The sequence below is a fragment of the Dicentrarchus labrax genome, unplaced genomic scaffold, assembly GCF_905237075.1.
Source record: "Dicentrarchus labrax unplaced genomic scaffold, dlabrax2021, whole genome shotgun sequence".
Classification (NCBI taxonomy): domain Eukaryota; kingdom Metazoa; phylum Chordata; class Actinopteri; family Moronidae; genus Dicentrarchus; species Dicentrarchus labrax.
Window position 1 is genome coordinate 24589079 of NW_026136708.1, and position 19468 is coordinate 24608546.

Sequence of the window (19468 nt, forward strand, 5' to 3'; positions counted from 1 at the left end):
TTTCTGCCACTAGGGGGTCTCTCACATCAAACAATAACAAGAGGCAGTTTGATGATGTAATGAAGCAGTGTGGGATCATGGGAGTTGTTGTCTTCTCTGATAACTTAAGATCCAGACGTCCGATGACTAAAATCCTTCATCCGGTTCAAATCTAGAGTTAAAAAGCACCAAGATCTAAACAGTGGATGGTAACAATGTGGCTTCAGACTGGATCAACAGTCAATGTATGACAGCTTCTGGCAGACAACCACAACGCTGACGCAGGCACAAAGGGGATATGGCGCCATCGACAGGCGACCGGTGAAACGCAGCGTTACCTGAATAAAATGACAGATTTGAACATTGTTGGAAACATTTGGGATAATGGAAGAACTCAACTACATAGAGAACATAGAGCTTATACACTGTTTGATGAGGACATCTGCCACTAAATGCAACGCACTGGACCTTTAAACCTGTCTCTACCTTTAAACTGTTACAATCTGTTCAATATCCCATTATATTAATTATTTAATTATTCTTCTTATTTCTAACTTTGTCTGAGAAATATTATTTTCTTTATTATTTTCTTACAGCTCCACTTACAACCATTTATTTAGCTGCTCATTGTGTTTCTAACTGTAGATTTTTGTCAAAGCTTTACTAATCAATATCTTTTAATTAATCAAACTGCTCTTTGTAAATGGAAAGTGGAACATCCAGCAGCTAAAGAGACATATATTTTTCTCAGGAGGTGGTGGAGACCACAAACAGAGCTAAAAGTAGGAGCTAGTTAATACATGTTAGCGAAGGAGAGAATAAATGTGATTGTTGAGCCAGAATTAAACCAATGTGCCCTTCAAGGACACACATTTGTTGTAATTTCCAACCACAGGTCTGGTGATGGATGTTGCCTCAGCTAACACTCGACTCTGAGCGGAGATCTGAAGGTTTCTGAAGACGGACAGAAGCTCCAGGACAAACAGAGAAGCACCGGTTCACCTTTTCACTACAGCAACGTTATAGTTCCTCTTATATGTTGTTGACGTGATGCAAACAGAGCTGCAGTTAGAAAAGAAGAGATTTGTACAGATAAAATGCAGTTTGGAATTTGCATAGAAACATGATGTCCTTTAGGGTCCTTTAGGGTCCTTTCGGGTCCTTTAGGGTCGTTCCAGTGGAGAAAACCACATCAGCCTATACACATAAGAAAAAAGAGTTTGGAGCTGTTGCACCATAAATATGTCCCAACTCTTTGTGCTCTGCTGCAGTTTATTTCTTCCACCGCTCCCCTCAGACAGCCTGAGTCAGCCACTGAGGGATTCTGGGAGTCTGAGGCTGAGGCTGGGGGTTAGCTGAGGTAGTGGACTTCTCTTTTACTAAACAGCACTGTGGTTAGTTAGCGTACTGAGAGAGGAGAGGACTGTTTAAAGGAAAGTCACACTGCAAGATACCAGAATCAATGAATTCATTTAGCTTACAAGTTAATAAATAATAAGTCATAATTATATTTCATCTGTTCTATAAAGAAATAATCTGACTGCGTTCCCTTTAACCTGGCAGTGAGAACATATAATAATAATAATTAATATGATCTTCTGGTGTGGAAGCATTACACTCTGAGTCTGTGTGTGTTTAGATTTGGTCGTAGACGGTTTGTCACACGGTGGAAATTTAGTTTTACGTTGGATTCAAAATCTTCTTTTTAAAGTTGCTGAATTACTGAAGTGTCTGAAAGTAGGCCGGTTGAATCGTTGAGTGAGTGTTGGTTTAAAGTTTATCTGATGGTATAAACGTAAGAACACATTAATTGTGTTTCTGTTTGGTTTTCTTTAGAAAATCTCACTATTAAAAAAACACTTATAGGTGGTTTTAAATACACAGGACACACGTTGTTTTACGTCTGTGTGATTATTCTCTGACTATCGGGACGCTTTAATTACTCACACATGATAATAATATAATACACAATGAACTGATGTACTTTGAACTGTCCAACAGTGGATTTATGTGATTAAAAATAAACTTATCAACAGTGAAATTAAAGACGACTGTATCAGGTTGTGTGAATTATTGTTTCCTCCTCTTATCCAGTAACTAAATAAAACTCTTCATCGTTTTTATTTACAGTGTTTTTTTGTTTTCTCCGGATGCCTTCAAGTGTTTCACGTAAACTTTTTACTGAGATCAGACATATAAAGGACTTGTTGTGTGTCTTTCCAGAAAGAAAATATACAAACAGATTTCAGCCTGTAGAAAATAACCTGGTTAACTGTTGGTAGCAGAAGTCTGAAAGTGAGAAAACAACAACACGACAACAAAGATGTGCAGCAACAAAATTAAATGCAGATTTAAAATATAAACATGTAGCTGTTTAAATTTAGAACAGATAACCGTCACCTCTATTATCAATTATCATGACATGACGTATCATGAATGAATAAAAAGATATATTTTCAATAATTAAAATACATTTTTAAGCTTTCATTTTACATAAAATCTTGGCTTTTTAATGTTTAATTAAAGATAATTACACATAAACAAATATTTAAAATACTCATTTGATTGAATGAATGAATTATACAGTAAGCGCATGTTTTGTAAATTCATTTCTTTATGCAACTAATTTCCGACAGAAATGAGCGTCCATAAATGCACTGAATGTCCAAACTCATATTTCCGACAGTCACTGAACGCACCACTCTCTCGGCACCAAACCAGTGACGTCATTGTTATCGATAGTACACTTCCTGGAGGAGCTGCCGTCGTCAGCCGTCGGGAGGTTAAAATAATGGATTAAATCCCCGAACAGCCGAAAACTAATGCCAGCGCGGTTCGGTAACTTCCGCCAGTAGTCGTTATATGTCGGGGGGGGGCGCTAGGTGGCTAACAGCGGTAGCTAATCATGATGGCGTCCAGTTACAACGCCAAAGACGAGGACGGACACATCACCGTGTCCGGGCCCGGAGGCGGCGGGACGCTGCGGGGCAAGAAGCCCGAGAACACCGCGTTCAAACAGCAGCGACTGCCCGCCTGGCAGCCCATCCTCACCGCGGGAACCGTGCTCCCTGCCTTCTTCATCATCGGACTCATCTTCATCCCCATCGGCATCGGCCTGTACGTGACGTCCAACAACATCAAAGAGTTTGAGGTAACGTAGATATCAGTGGGATGGTGTTATTAATAATATATAACAAATATAATAACAATATATATAATAATAATAAATAATAATTAATGTTATATTCCACACACACACTGTTAATGTCCGCTGTGGCCTCTAACGCCAAACTCCACTTAAAAAAACAACAATTTGTTTGTAACTTTAATGTCGGTAGATTTCCACTCATCCTGTTGACATTGTGTGAAACTTTACATCCTGTCAGTTTATTCGGCCTATATTTAAACGAAATTCAGCTTTTGTTTCAGTAATCAAACCAACATTTGATTAACATTGTTGAGTCAGTTTGCTTGCTGTTCCCACTTTCCTCCTCCAGAATATGTTACTAACATGTGAAGCATGTTTGGCTTTAATACACAATGACTCTACAGAAATGGTTTGTTTAGAGATTTACAGACTTTACCATGACTCAGCTAAGAGGAAACACTAAAATGGACGATTTCCAAATGGAGTTTGGTATGTTGACAGGACAGAATATATATATTGTACTGTTGCCAATAACACAACAGACCTTCGACCATGTGTCTCATTCATTACTTTCATTTCCACAATATTTAATAAGTATTTATCCTTTGTTCCTCTTTGTTATTTTCCTCCAGCACATAAAGTGAAATCCAGATCAATTGTTCCAGATCAACTGTGTTTTGATTAAAAAGCGTCTTAAAACATGAAAACTACTTTGTTTGCTTTGTACACTTCGCTGCCGTTTTACAAAGTGCTATATAACGATAGAAGTTTGCTTTCCTCGTCTGCAGATTGATTACACAGGCGTCGACATGTCCAGTCCGTGCTTCAACTGCTCCCAGAACTTCAGCTGGAACAGCACCCGGCCGTGTACCTGCACGGTGCCGTTCTACCTGGAGCAGCCGTATGAAGTGAGACAAACGTACTCTCCATAAACACTCTCACAGCCCGTTTGGACAGCCGTCTTTTACACTTGTATTTGAATCCACAGAGCAACGTCTTCATGTACTACGGCCTCTCGAACTTCTACCAGAACCACCGTCGCTACGTGAAGTCCAGAGACGACAGTCAGCTGAATGGAAACGTGGATTCCCTCAAGGTACGACTTCAACCGGACGTCTGCAGTAACATTTAAAATACATAAAGTTAAACATCCTGAGACAGTACTGACCTTAAAGTTGGTTTACAGAACATAAAAAAATAATAATATTAAATAAAAAAAGACATCAGGGAAAGAACAACCAGGAATAAATAGAAATAATTATAGAATAACTGCATACAGCTGAAACTGATGATTAGAGTTGTGTGTGAACTAATTATAGTGTAAACAGTAGTAGGCAGCTGGATGTTCTCTTTCCCTAATTAGTAAATTTTACCTTTTATTTTTCCATTAGAACACTTATCATGGATCTATTTTCTATATACTGTTGATATACACTTAAAATATAATGCACATATTCTCACACACTTATTATAAAAAGGTGTTGAAGTTTGATTGAAAAGACAAGATCATGATTGACATAGATACATAATTAACTCCAAAATATGTTAAATTATTCGGTTTCTATTATAATTACTAACAGCTGTTGTTGTTGTTGTTGTTGTTTTAATGAGGTGCCAGTGAGCTTAAAAAACATCAAAATAGCTTGTTTCTAAAAAAACCCAACACCAAACAGAAGTCCCTGAAGTCCACGCAGCGTTATTTATCTGTAGTCTCCTCCTCAACCGCAGGAACCCAGTAAGGAGTGCGAGCCATACGCTAAACACGACGGCAAGCCGATTGCGCCGTGTGGAGCGATCGCCAACAGCATGTTCAACGGTGAGCCAGCTTCCCGCTCTGTTTAGATTGATACCAATCATCAATATCAGATTTAATTTCTAATCAATCGTCTTTCCCTTTACCCGACAGACACGCTGGAGCTGTTTTACAACGATCCCAACGGCACAAGAGTCCAGATTCCTCTGACCAACACCGGCATCGCCTGGTGGACCGACAAGCACGTGAAGTTCAGGAACCCTGGAGGCGACAGCTCAAACATCACAGCCTCTTTCCAAGGTATCAGCAGCAGCTTGTTCTGTGTCATTAACCTCCGAGTGTCCATGGAAACGGCACCTTCACTTTATTTGTTTCTTTCTGTTTCAGGCACCTCGAAGCCGGTGAACTGGCGCAAGCCCGTCTACGAGCTGGACACGGCTGCAGACAACAACGGCTTCATCAACGAGGACTTCATCGTGTGGATGAGAACCGCCGCCCTGCCGACCTTCCGCAAACTCTACCGCATCATCAACAAGACGAGCAGCATGGTTCCGACTCTGCCGCGAGGAAACTACACGCTGGAGGTCGTCTACAGTATCCTTCATGTGAAACTGCACCAAAAACACTCAGGAGAGGTGGAGTTATTAATAATAAATGAAAAGCTAAAAATAGGCTGGACCAGTAGAAATGGTGCCCTGTGTGAGGCAGAGTCCGTACTGCAGTGGCCACGGGTTCGACTCCGACCTGATGTTTGCTGCGTGTGAGGCCCCAAAAATATCTAAAAAACTTTACATTAAATTATAATGTAAACATATTCTTCTTCATTCCTCTTCTTTTCTGTGTTATTAGCAACTAAACAGTGTAACGACGTGTGAGTGAGTTAGTTAGTTAGTTAGTAGTTAGTATTACAGAGTTACAGTTTGATGGAGACTAATGTTGATGTTCACTGTTCCCGCCTTTAACCAGTCGACCTCAGATTATCCCGTTCGCAGCTTCGAGGGCAGGAAGCGGATGATCCTGAGCACCATCTCCTGGATGGGAGGCAAGAACCCGTTCCTGGGCATCGCCTACATCACCGTGGGCTCCGTCTGCTTCTTCCTGGGCGTCGTCCTGCTCATCATCCACCACAAATGTGGCAACCGCAGCAACAGCGCCGACATTTCCAACTGAGACCGGCCGCCCTCCGGCTCACCTCTGCTGCAGCGAGGGTAGAAACAAGCATCAGACAGGGTTTTAGGGTTTTAGGGTTTTAGGTTGCTTGACGGTGCCTGATTATTTGCCAAAATTTATAGAAAAGTAGCCAAAAAACTTACAACCGCAGTCGACGTATAACAACTTTTGAACGCTTTTACTTCCTGGTAGGACGAGCGTTAGAGTATCAGACTGATGAGTCACATGATCAGCTGCCTTCAGAGAGTTTCTATCAGGTCTGAAAGCGTCGAGATTTAATCTGGAAACCTTCAGACAGAAACTGTAAAACGACCGCAGTGCTTTACCGGGACCAAAACCACGAGGACACGTCAGTCCAAATACAACACTCTCATGCCGTACACTGAAAGAGTACGCTTTAGTCACTCCTCCTCTTCCTCCTCTTCCTCCTCCTCCTCCTCCCTCCTCCTCCTCCTCCTCCTCCTCCTCTTCATCTCGACTGCGAAACCTTCATTCAGAATCGACACTGATAAACAGCCGTTCTCAAACCTATCTCTTAAAGCTCGGCCTCTGACTTTTAATGAGCGATTGGTGATAAAATAATGAATCACTGACATTTACGACAAACTGAAGAAAACGAAACACTTTGTGTGTCTGCGATAAAGCGACTGACGACGCCACTCGACCACAAACACCAGAGAGTTAGCCTCTCTGAGCCGCTAGCTTCTGTCTACAGGAGGAACACGGGTCTGGATCCGGACTTTAAGAACCCCCCGCTGTAAAAGATTGATTTTGTTTTGGTAGAAATACCCTAAATTCTCTGCTTCCAGCTTCTCAGATGTGAATATTTACTTGTTGTCTTTGTCTTCTGTGACATTAAACTGAATCCTTTGACCATACGTGTACTGTAAAAGGCGTTTGGAGTTGTGAACTCATTAACATTAATTTACACAGGAGGGACGATTACACCGACTCTTATCATACGTGTAGCCTGTGAATATTGTATTGAGACCATCCAAACCTTAAAGGCTGATTGTACTGCTTTTAATCCACAGATAATAAAACAAAATGAACACGTATTTAATGTTTTCCCACTAGAACTATATCGTGGCATTAAAGCGAGGGCATTGAATTAGCATATAGCTGATGAGCAGTAAGGAACATATAGATAATATATAATGTTCTGACGCCTGTAGGATCTCAGTGGAGGTGAGCTGGAGCGTTTCTTTAAGCTGCATGCTGGTTAGCAGAGACGTTAATGTGATTACCGAGCTGCTTGAGCGGCTCGTCTTTGTGCCTCGTTTCGTCTGCGACTTTAACCTTCTTACGAACTATAAGTTCACGCTTTCACGCGCAAGTTCCACGGAGCACAAAATGTTTGGGAGCAGCTTCGTTTCTTTACGTATTTCATTTTAAGAAACGTTTGGAGAGCCGGTGTTTGCACACTGTAAAAAAATATTTGAGAAAATTCATAATTTTAACTGATTTCACTAAATGTTTAAGTTTTAGGTCAAACTTTGAAGTTTTTAAATAAAATGTAAAACAGTTTGCTGACATACCTTTTTTTCTAATTTACTTTTAAATACAGAAAATTCAGTATTTAACTTTTTTTTTAAAACTTTAACTGAGCTGTGAATTTGATTTTTCATTATTTTGGTGCTTGGAAATGAAATATTTGCAATTGAAAATATTAAATTATATATATTAAATTAAGAAATCGAAAAAAAAAATTTGTTTGTTAAACTTAAAAATGTTAGTTATTATTATTATTAGTTTATTTGAGAACTTAAGAGTTTGACTCAAAGCTTTAGTGAAGACAGTTGAAACTATGCGTGCGAGCTCAGGTTTGAGTCTAAAGGTTTAAAATGTAAATGAATCCAGAAACGTGCACAGACACGTCGCTGTAGCTTCGTTCGTTGTCGTTTACATGCAGTAATAATAGATTATAAATGCAGCATGATGAAACTACATGTGATTAAATGTGTTTGTTAACATTTACACTGCTGACGGTGAATCTAACGCACACGAGTAGTTAACACTCAAATCCTGCCACATTCAGATTAATACAGGCTGCATGTGGAAATACGCTGAGTAAAAATGTTTTATTTATTTTATTATCTCATCAACATGAAAAGCACTGAATTTCTTTTGATACTCATCTGTGTTGTATTGTTGCTTAAAAAGAATAAATTTGTCATTTAAATTAAAGGTTTCTGTGTTTGACATTTATTTATATGGACAAAGCACATTAATCAACTTTACTGTAAATTATTATCATTTATAATGTTTATATCACATTTGTCTGAATTGTTTTTGTGTTTTTGTCAAGAGTAAAAGAGTAATGAGTCTATTCGTGGGTACAAATAAAATAACCTTGAACCTATTTCAAATAAATAATATGACAATAATGTTGATCTTGAGAAAATGTTAAAAGGTGAAGTTACATCATACCATATTGTTAATAAAGTACTGATAAATGTGCCGTACACACCCAAATATTGAGTTTGTGCTTTAAGGCTTTAAGTGCTGATATGTAAGATATTATTATATTTTCCCCTAACATGGTTTTATTGATCCCCAGGAGCAAATTTACACGATACAGCAAAAAACAGGCCGAGGAGTTCAAAACTACATTAAAAAATAACTATTAACTAAACATTAAATAAATAAAATAAAAGTTTATTTATAAAGATCATTAAATAAATAAAATAAAAGTTTATTTATAAAGATCATTAAATAAATAAAATAAAAGTTTATTTATAAACATCACCAATAAATGATAATGAACTATAAATAAAATTAATTAATTAATATAGTATATATGTATAAATTCCTCATATATTGCTCATATTTTAGGAACATAAATGAACACTGATGTAAACATTACATTGATGTAATAAATAAAATAATAAGAGAATAAAGTAATATAATAATGGAGGGTGTCACTGCGCCGTTCAGCCTGTAGGGGGCCACACACACACAGACTGCCGGTAATCTGCGCGTAGAAGAAGAGGCAGACAGCGGAAGTGTTGCGGTGTCCTTGTGCGGTGGAAGACAGACCGAGAGGATGAACAGACACATCTTTGTAAGTGTTATCTCTTCTTACTGTTTGTGTTTCACCTTGTGGGATCACTATTGATCACTATCGATCAGTATCGATCAGTATTGAAGTCATTCAGCTGATCGGTCGCGTGACAGCCGCGGAGGAAGGACGTCACGATGCTAACGGTTAGCCGGGGTCAGAGTTAGCTTCAGCTGAGAGAGAGAGTCGCTGTTTCCTCTGGTCGGAGAGATAAAGAGAGATAAAGAGAGATAAAGAGTGAATAATCTGAGGGTTACAGAGACAGCAGCGTTCAGCGGGAGTTTGTAATCTGTGTGTGATCAGTTTCCCGCTCTGTTGCTGTTCCCAGGAGATCCAGAAGGTGGCGCTGCGGAGCTTCAGCAGCTCGGTCCGCCGACAGCTGGACAACAAAGTCCCGCAGAAACAGAAACTGTTCCAGGTAAAGGCTCAAATACACAGATTAACTAATACAGATTAACACAGATTAACACAGATTAATACAGATTAATACAGATTAACACAGATTAATACAGATTAATACAGATTAACACAGATTAATAATTACATTAATACATAAATAATGTATTAATAATACAGATTAACACAGATTAATAATTACATTAATACATTATTAATGTATTAATAATACAGATTAACTCAGATTAACACAGATTAACACAGATTAATACAGATTAACACAGATTAATACTTACATTAATACATAAATAATGTATTAATAATACAGATTAATACTGATTAATACAGATTAATAATTACATTAATACATTATTTATGTATTAATTAATTATTAATACAGATTAACTCATGTATTAATAATACAGATTAATACAGATTAATACTTACATTAATACATTATTTATGTATTAATAATACAGATTAATACAGATTAATACAAATACATACTGCTTCCACCCAGATTAACTCAGATTAACACAGTAACACAATTAATACTTACATTAATACATAAATAATGTATTAATACTTACAGATTAACTCAGATAAATACAGATGATATTAATAATACAGATTAACTCAGATTAACACAGATTAATACAGATTAATACTTACATTAATACATAAATAATGTATTAATACTTACATTAATACATAAATAATGTATTAATAATACAGATTAACTCAGATTAACACAGATTAATACAGATTAATAATTACATTAATACATAAATAATGTATTAATAATTACAGATTAATACATAAATAAGATTAATAATACAGATTAACACAGATTAATACTGATTAATACTGATAAATACAAATACATGCTGCTTCCACTCAGATTAACTCAGATTAACACAGATCAATACAGATTAATACAAATACATGCTGCTTCCACTCAGATTAATACAGTTTAATACAGTCACACATTAATACAGATTAATACAGTCATACAGATTAACTCAGATTAATACAGTCACACAGATTAATACAGTCACAGATTAATACAGTCATACAGATTAATACAGTCATACAGATTAACTCAGATTAATACAGTCACACAGATTAATACAGTCACAGATTAATACAGTCACAGATTAATACAGTCATACAGATTAATACAGTCATACAGATTAATACAGTTTAATAAGTAACACGGATTAATACAGATTAACACAGATTAATAATTACATTAATACATAAATAATACAGTATTAACACAGATTAACTACAGATCAACACAGATCAATACAGTTTAATACAATTACACTGATTCCATACAGATTAACACAGATTAATACAGTCACACAGATTAATAATTACAGTTTAATACAGTCACAAATAATGTATTAATAATACAGATTAATACTGATTAATACAGATTAACACAGATTAATACAGTCACACAGATTAATACACACACAGATTAATACAGATTAATAGTCACACAGATTAATACAGATTAATACAGTCACACAGATTAATACAGATTAATACAGATTAACACGTGTCCTCTTTATCTTCTTTAATGTTATTTCTCTTTTATTTTATTTCTCTTTACAGGTTTAACGTGTCCTTTCAAAATAAAGGCATAAAAAGCTCCTTAAACTATCTTTAAACTCTGTTATTAATGTCTGAAGTTTAATGTGTTTATTTTAGTAATCTGGAAGGTTGTTGTCTAAAGCAACTAAATTTGTTTTGGTCTCTTTATATATTTGCAGTATCATGTCAAATATCAGCGTCTGTACCGGTGATCAAACTGTTTGTAATGCTGGGAACATTTAAAGTTACCCAGCAGCTGTTTACATCTTTACATGATCTCAAGAGTTGTTGACCACCAGTAACATCTGCAGGCTATAAAACAATGTTACTGCACATTCACAGAATAAGAGAACGGCTGCTGGTCGACAGAGGACAGAAATCATGCTTTGATATTTTCAGGCTCATGTGGGACGAACAGGTGCGCGGAGCGTTATTGACTTTCTGTCTACAGAATCACTGAGACTCTTGGGAGTTGTGAGAAACGTTGCTGCGTAATAAAATCCTTTAAAGTTTCCTCAGAAACTCTCTTTAAGCCTGAAAGCAGACGTGTTTTATAATCGCAGAGGTCAAGTAGCAAACACTTTGTGATCCTCTGGCAGTAAAGAGATTAAACCTTAAAGAATAACTGTCCTCCAACAGTTTCACACAGACGTGGTTCAGTGTTCAGACTGTATGAAGGAGCAGCAGCAGTGAGACTGGCTCTGCAGACTGATTATTACTCGCGTTGACTGCTGCACGTTTTCATCTCTTCAGCAACGATTCTCCTCTTGAAGCCTCGAAACTTCCCTTTCTGTCCTTTTAGCTCCACAGATAAGTAGAAGGAGAACTAACTCTGCATGTTGTTGTGTTTGAGCTGCAGTGAGTAATAATCTGAATACGCTGATTAAAGCAACAACCTGCAGCTTTCACTGGGTTCACACTCTGGCGCCCCCTGTGGACACAAACTGTAGTGTCACTGATTTCATTACATTTATATCAGTTTTAACTTTTAACAAAGACATTTTTAATGCATGCAGATCTTTAATATGTGCTTTATAGTGGTTTATTGTACTTATTGTACATTTTAATACCAACATGTGTGCAGAATTTAATCCGTTATTTTGTTTGTTTGTTTGTATTTATTTTATATTGAGTGAGTAAAGGTCGGAATACAACACATTAAATATTTCAATTCATTATAAACCGTTTTATGGTGCAAACAGAACCTTTTTTCCAGGATATCAATAACAAATGGTCTTTTTATAATATATAATTTGTCATATAGGAACAAAAACCTGTATTTTTATAAAGACGTGTGCACCGGCACCGACAACACTGGACCGGACCACTAACACGCACTAATGTTGTCTGTCTACTGCTGAAAACAAAACTTTAACATGTTAACTTTTTTAAAATGGTGGTATAAACACTATAAACTGATTATTTAAAGTATAGTTGTAAAGTTCGGCTGTGGTTGGTAAATTAATCTCATACAGGAAATTAAAGTTGGTTCATGTGGTCGTAACAACTGTAACACTGATATTGATTCGCTCTATTTCAAGAGGAATCTGACTGAATCTGACCTGATGGACGGCGTAAATAACCTGAATATTGATTATTATCTTAAAGATAACGGCAAAATATCCTGGAAATAATCCGTGTTTAAGACATAAACCAGACACCACCTACCTGTAATGAGCCTGTGTCTTTAAAGGAGGAATAAACTGTTAATAGGATGCCTACCGGTGAACTATGGGAGGGTTTGTGAGCACATGCTGTTAAAGGGTCCCTGCAGGAGGTTGAAGGATCTTTGGAAGTGATGAACTGAGACTCAGATCAGTTTGAGCCTCAGATCGTCTCTGCTGGTGTTACTGTGAAGAACTTAAAGGTAACGTTAGCGGCTGCTGAGGCCACTCGTAGACTAAACACTAGTTTTATGGCTGGTTTGATCTCCTGCTTCTCTATAACCTGCAACGAGTGACTCCAGCCTGCATGATGAACCGCAGCAACTGAAAACCACTCGGACCTTTTGGGACATTTGTTGACCAAAGATTCCTAAAGGTCGGGTACGTTGCGCTCCCCGAGGCGGGTTAATCCTGTTCGGTGCTGTAGTGTTTGTGGATGTGGTTGTTGGGATCCGTTAGTTGCTGTTTGAGGTTTTGACCGCTGTGTCTCTCCTGCAGGAGAACGACGGGATACCGATTCATTTGAAAGGAGGAACCGCCGACGCTCTGCTGTACAGGACAACGATGGCCCTCACCATCCTAGGTGAGAAGATCTGCTCCGACTGCAACTCGCTGCCTTCTTTTCCTGCACAATCCTTTTATTTGTCATTTCTCTGAAAGTCCACCACAGTGAGAAAGAAAACGTGTCTCTGAACTTTAAATAGAATGAAAGTAATTTATAGTGGAAGAAAGAAAGTCTGCGAATCAGAGAAATAGACAATAATTTCACATCATTTCACAGCTGTAGCAACACTGAAGGAACTTTGTTCTCATAATCCTGTGGTTCTCAACCTGAGGGTCGGGACCCCCACTGGGGGTCGCCAAAGCTTCACAGGGAGTTTTTCATTTTTAGGCGTGTAAAGAAACATAAGAAATATTCACAGTGGGCTTACATCTTGACATTATAGTTTAAGATTAAGTGACACTGACTTCATTTAGAATTTATTTGTATTGTGAAAAGAAACCTAGTAAAAAGAACTTTAATCAAAATGTTTTATTTCAGCAGTTTGTCTTATAAAGATAAAATATGACAAACAGCATTATAATGAAGCACTGTAGTTCTACAGACTCTCAATAATCCTGATCCATCTGTCAAAATAATCTCAGTATGATGTTTTTATTGTATCGTGCAGATCAATAATTTATGTAACCGCCCCGTAAATCAGAGATTAGAGATCAGAAACGTCCCAAGAGGAATTTTACTGTGAAAACTGACAAATATTCAAATAATCACATCTGCCGACATTTTGCTTTTTAAAATCAGTGTTTTCCCTTTTTCCTGAAACTCATTTAATCTGCAGGTCAAACTGCTTTTATTGTGTTAGTGTGACATTGACTAACCAGCCTGGTTCTCCTTTCAGGGACCGGGTACGTTGTGTATGAACTGGTGAAGGCGGCGTTCCCTAAGAAGTGAAAATGCTCCAGCTGTTTACTTCCCTTTAAAGACCGGCCAGAAGCTCTATGTTGTATAAAAGATAATCCTCTGCCTGTTTCCTGTCACTTGTTTCATGTTCATGGGATCAATATTTATTTCTTGTACACTCTCTGATGACCTGAGGATCAATAAATAAAACCTCTCATGACTACAACCTGTTGAGTCTCTGCTGTGTTTTACATTAAATGTGTCTAAATGATTCTGTCAGAGTAGGAAATCTGAAAGGAAATGGCGCTCTTCCAAATTATTAGAATATCGCTCAATTTGGCAAGATAATCTTAAAACCTATAGAAAGGCCCTCCGTAATGCCAGAGGAGCCTATTACTCAGCACTACTGGAAGAAAATAAGAATAACTCTAGGTTCCTGTTCAGCACTGTAGCCAGGCTGACAGAGAGTCACAGCTCTATTGAGCCACATATCCCCATAAACTTAAGTAGAAATGACTTTATGAGCTTCTTCTATAATAAAATTATTACTATTAGAGAGAAAATTAATCACCAACTGCCATCAACAGTTATCAGTGGCTCCAGTTGTGGTTCTGGAGGCAGACACCCTCACCACATTCAAGAGTAGGCTTAAGACATTCCTCTTTGATAAAGCTTATAGTTAGGGCTGGATCAGGTGAGTCCTGAACCATCCCTTAGTTATGCTGCTATAGGCCTAGACTATCGGGGGATTTCCCATGGTGCACTTAGCTCCTCTCTTCCTCTCTCTTTCTGCACTCACTCATGTTCCATTAATGCATGTTACTAACTTCACTTCTTCCCCGGAGTTCTTGTGCTTTCTCGTCTCGCAGGTTCTTATCGATCCTGGTGGAGCCTCCTGCCATGGTCCTGCTAGATTGCCATTGCGGTCTAGACCTGCTCTATTTGAAAAGTGTCCTGAGATAACTTCTGTTATGAATTGGCGCTATACAAATAAAACTGAATTGAATCGAACTGAACTGAACTGAATACTCTGATTTAAATCTAATAACTACAGTACACCACCATAACCTTAGATGTGGCACTATACACATTTTATATAAAACATGTAAAGCTTTATTATTTTTGATGTTTTCTGTGATTCTTGCTCCTGTTTTATTAATTCATTGTGTGATTGTTGAATCCAGATCTTAACCCTTGAGGCACCTTTAAAATGAACATACAAGTTTTAACCTTGGGACCCAAAATGGTCCTTCATAAAAGTGTAATAAAAATGTCATATATACATTTTCTTTTTCGCTTTCACCACATCAAATCTTTTCAACGACTTCAGACCTAACCATAGATATAAAGTTTTTATTAATTCTTTTTTTTTTTTGGTAGTAGCTTAGATTTATTAGGTACTCATCAGGATTACAGTATATCAAAAATATGTGGTTATAATGGGAGTCAATGTGTCCAAGTCGGGCCCGAGGTGAAAGGTTGTAGGTATATATGCAAATCTCCTTTCCTATACACCTTACAATAGAGGGGATCATGGAATTTTAAAAATAATAATAAAAACAAATCCTGGCCAAGTTTCATACAATTAGCCTTTAAACTGATATATTGAGAATCAAACAAGTCAAAAACGCAGAGTGTTCATGTTTGGTCCCACAAGTTGCCTCGAGAGTTAATCTCAGTGAGACTGCCTGATAAAATGAAGATTACTATGTTATCAATATGTTTCATATAAGGTCATGCCCTCAGTTACAGTGAACAGTAGTTTTCTCCTTTGAAATGAGTCACAACTTAACCGTGGGCACAGCCCGCTGCATAAACAAATAGTCCTACACCTCTGCTGATAAGGTTTTATACTGTCTATTAATGTTTGACTTGTTGTTCCAGGTTGTTGGTTCCAAGGTTCAGAGCTGCTCTGTGATCATATTTCCTTAAAGAACACTTCAGTCTGAAGATGAATACAGAGAGTTGAGACTGTATGTGAATCAACAGACCTTTGAAAAGCTCCTGCTGTCAGTTACATGTTCTTTCTCTGGTTGGTTTCCTGGTTGACCGGTGAGCTGCTCATTAATTCACCTTCACTCATCAGCTCCATGCAGATTATTTCCACCATCAGAAGGTAACGTAACCACGTTTCCGTTTGTGCAGTGAAACTGATCTGATAACAGTAGTGATGTGCTGTGGTGCTTTGTTGACTGCAGACTGTAGAGTTTAGTTGAGATGACTGTAGTTGATTCATTGTGGTGCTGTTGTAGTTCTGTGTCTAATATTTGATCTCCTTCATTTACAAACGTATACAGAGGAGCAAACAATATTAGAAACAGCTGAAGAATAAAATGTGATCCAGTACATCAACACCATGAAACTAAAGAATGAGCACAGATTGAATCAACTGCTGCCAGTTTCACAAAGGTTGGATTTATTACAGGACTGTTGTATTCTGTCAGCCACAGCATTAGAGACAATAACATGAATGTTCGCTGTGTACCATCCATTGTTCCACTCATGCTAAGCTAGCTCTATGTATAAATCTTATAACAACATCAGTATCTTTATATGATATTCATATAAAATAAATCTTACATTATATAAACTACAGTCAATCACTGTCATCAATCACAGTACATTCTGTTTGTGGATAATGGAATATCTTTATCACAGTGAGTCTGCAGATTTTACTTGGACACTGTCATTGTCTCAGTTATTCATATTTTATTTTAGTTTGTGTGTTAATGTGAAACATGGAAGTTCAACTAGTTCAACCATAAAATAATAGAAACTAACATCCTTATCATACATCACTGATTAAAGAGCAAAGGTCAAACTGAGATAAAGTTAACAAGATATCATCAAATATGACTGCAGTGATTATAAAAGAAAAAAGCAGATATATTTGATCTTATTTAAACCTGTTTTTGCTAAAATTATGTTAATATTTCATTAATTTTCAACAGCTAATATGTTTTATAAAAGTCTGTCGGCTCAAACAAACAATGAACATAACCAGGACAATTAAGTTCCCTTAAACATATTCAACAAAATAGATGAGAAGGTTAAAAAGTATTTTCTGGTTCAACAACTTCTGTCTACAAATGATGGAATCAGTATCTTCATGTACATTCAGTCAGTTATTATTATAAATACACGTCATGACTTCACTTTTATTAATGAAAGAAGTCAAACTGAATCCAATCTCAGACAGTCCTTCAACATGACACTTACATGAGTTTGTATTTTACGAACTATCTTATGAACCTGTTGTTTTACTCCACAACTACTTGAAGGCAGAAAGACTGTCTTGCTCCATATGAGCTCTTTAGTGGACAACAAATACAACTGTATACAAGTAGTTTCTGAAACCTTTATCCAAACTGGAAATCTGTAAAATAATGTGTTACTTTGGTTCCATCTGGTGGTAGAATGAAGAATGACAGTGTGATGTAAAGCTTGCTGTAATGAATGAGCATGTTGTTGTGTCTGTGTGAAGGTGTGGGCTCTGCTATGGATCAGTGTGAGGACAGAGAGGAGGGAGTCCCTCCCTCTAAAAGCACTCTGTGTGGGGAACATGACACAAGGACCAAAGCTCAGAGGTGAGATGAGGATCTCTAACTGTCCATGACTCTTCTCCATGTCAGAGCTCAGCACTCAGATCACTGCACCATCATTATTCACACTCAAAGCTGTGTGTGTGTGTGTGTGTTGTGTTGTGTTGAAGTCCAGAGCAGCAGAACACAGCAGACTCTGCTGGACCTGGATCTGAACCTGAACCTGAACCTGGACCTGAACCCAGCTGTCCGTCTGTGAAGACTCCCCGGTTGATGTTTGAATCCACTGAGTTCAAACATGGACAGCAGTCTGATGCTCAAAGGTAATAAAAAAGTTCTTCTTGTAAAAACACAAGGGACAAAAGCACTTCTGGTGGTCTGGCAAACAAGAAACCCTGAGCAATGGAGAGCTTCATAGAGTTTGACTGTAAATATAAAGAAATTAAGTCTGTGACCAGTTCTAGAAATGGTTTACAAAGAAGTGAAAGACTGCTGAAGAGGATACCTCCAGCATGGGAATATTCTCTCACCTAGTTAGTAACCATCTGTAACTGTGTAATGTTTAATTGTTGGTGTCAAAGTCCACCATTCCTACTAAAACAAGACAGGATGCAAACACACACACACACTTAAAGTTATTGTTTTACCTTTATTGATAGTGACAGCCAGAGATAGACAGGAGGGGGGGGCAGAGAGAGAGGGGACGACACACCACAAGGGGCCGCAGGTCAGATTCGAACCTAGGCCACTGCAACAACTCTGTGCATGGGTCGCCAGCTCTGCTGACTGAGCTGACGGGGCACCCGGAAACATACACTGTTATCAAGCTACCTGGTGCTGACCTTAGATATTTTGGCAAAGGAGCTGCTGTAAAAAAATTATTATATATTATATATACACTGAACAAAACTATAAACGCAACATTTTTCTTTTTTCCCCATTTCATCATAAGCTGAACTCAAAGATCTAAGACTTTCTCTATGTACACAAAAGGCCTATTTCTCTCAAACATTGTTCACAAATCTGTCAAAATCTGTGTTAGTGAGCACTTCTCCTTTGCCGAGATAATCCATCCACCTCACAGGTGTGGCATATCAAGATGCTGATCAGACAGCATGGGTATTGCACAGGTGTGCCTTAGGCTGGCCACAATAAAAGGCCACTCAAAAATGTGCAGTTTCACTGTATTGGGGCGGTCTGGGGGGGTCCGGAAACCAGTCACCATCTGGTGCGACCACCATTTGCCTCACGCAGTGCAACACATCTCCTTCTCATAGAGTTAATCAGGTTGTTGATTGTGGCGTATGGACTGTTGGTCCACTCCTCTTCAATGGCTGTGTGAAGTTGCTGGATATTGGCAGGACCTGGAACACACTGTTGTATACGCCGATCCAGAGCATCCCAAACACGCTCAATGGGTGACATGTCCAGTGAGTATGCTGGCCATGCAAGAACTGGGATGTTTTCAGCATTCAGGAATTGTGTACAGATCGTTGCAACATGGGGCCGTGCATTATCATGCTGCAACATGAGGTGATGGTCGTGGATGAATGGCACAACAATGGGCCTCAGGATCTCGTCACGGTATCTCTGTGCATTCAAAATGCCATCAATAAAATGCACCTGTGTTCATTGTCCATAACACACGCCTGCCCATACCATTACCCCACCGCCACCACCCCTCGATCCACAACGCTGACATCAGCAAACCGCTCACCCACACGACGTCATACACGTTGTCTGCCATCTGC

At 38.1% G+C, this 19468-nt stretch overlaps 3 protein-coding genes across 4 annotated transcripts in view; all 3 read left to right on the forward strand.

Annotated features, from left to right (window-relative positions):
• LOC127368336 (filamin-A-interacting protein 1) overlaps nt 1–2015 on the forward strand; it is a 36168-nt gene extending 34153 nt beyond the window's left edge. The window contains exon 9 of one of the 2 annotated variants that reach the window (XM_051409010.1): nt 875–2015. In XM_051409010.1, coding sequence (XP_051264970.1) covers nt 875–883 — 9 coding nt within the window. In that variant the 3' untranslated portion in view covers nt 884–2015. The remainder of the gene's footprint in view (nt 1–874) is intronic. The other variant, XM_051409011.1, reaches the window with a different exon arrangement.
• Nucleotides 2016–2697: 682 nt separating this feature from the next.
• Nucleotides 2698–8237, forward strand: LOC127368383 (cell cycle control protein 50A). The gene is made up of 7 exons (XM_051409200.1): nt 2698–3130; nt 3916–4035; nt 4116–4223; nt 4856–4943; nt 5034–5180; nt 5268–5474; nt 5857–8237. The coding sequence occupies exons 1-7, from the start codon at nt 2885–2887 to the stop codon at nt 6048–6050; spliced, it is 1110 nt and encodes a 369-aa protein (XP_051265160.1). The 5' UTR covers nt 2698–2884; the 3' UTR covers nt 6051–8237.
• Nucleotides 8238–8999: 762 nt separating this feature from the next.
• Nucleotides 9000–14401, forward strand: LOC127368412 (cytochrome c oxidase subunit 7A2, mitochondrial-like). Its single transcript, XM_051409251.1, has 4 exons — nt 9000–9114; nt 9440–9529; nt 13272–13356; nt 14174–14401. Exons 1-4 carry the CDS (start codon nt 9097–9099, stop codon nt 14224–14226), a joined length of 246 nt encoding a protein of 81 aa, XP_051265211.1. The 5' UTR covers nt 9000–9096; the 3' UTR covers nt 14227–14401.
• The last annotated feature ends 5067 nt before the right edge of the window (nt 14402–19468 follow it).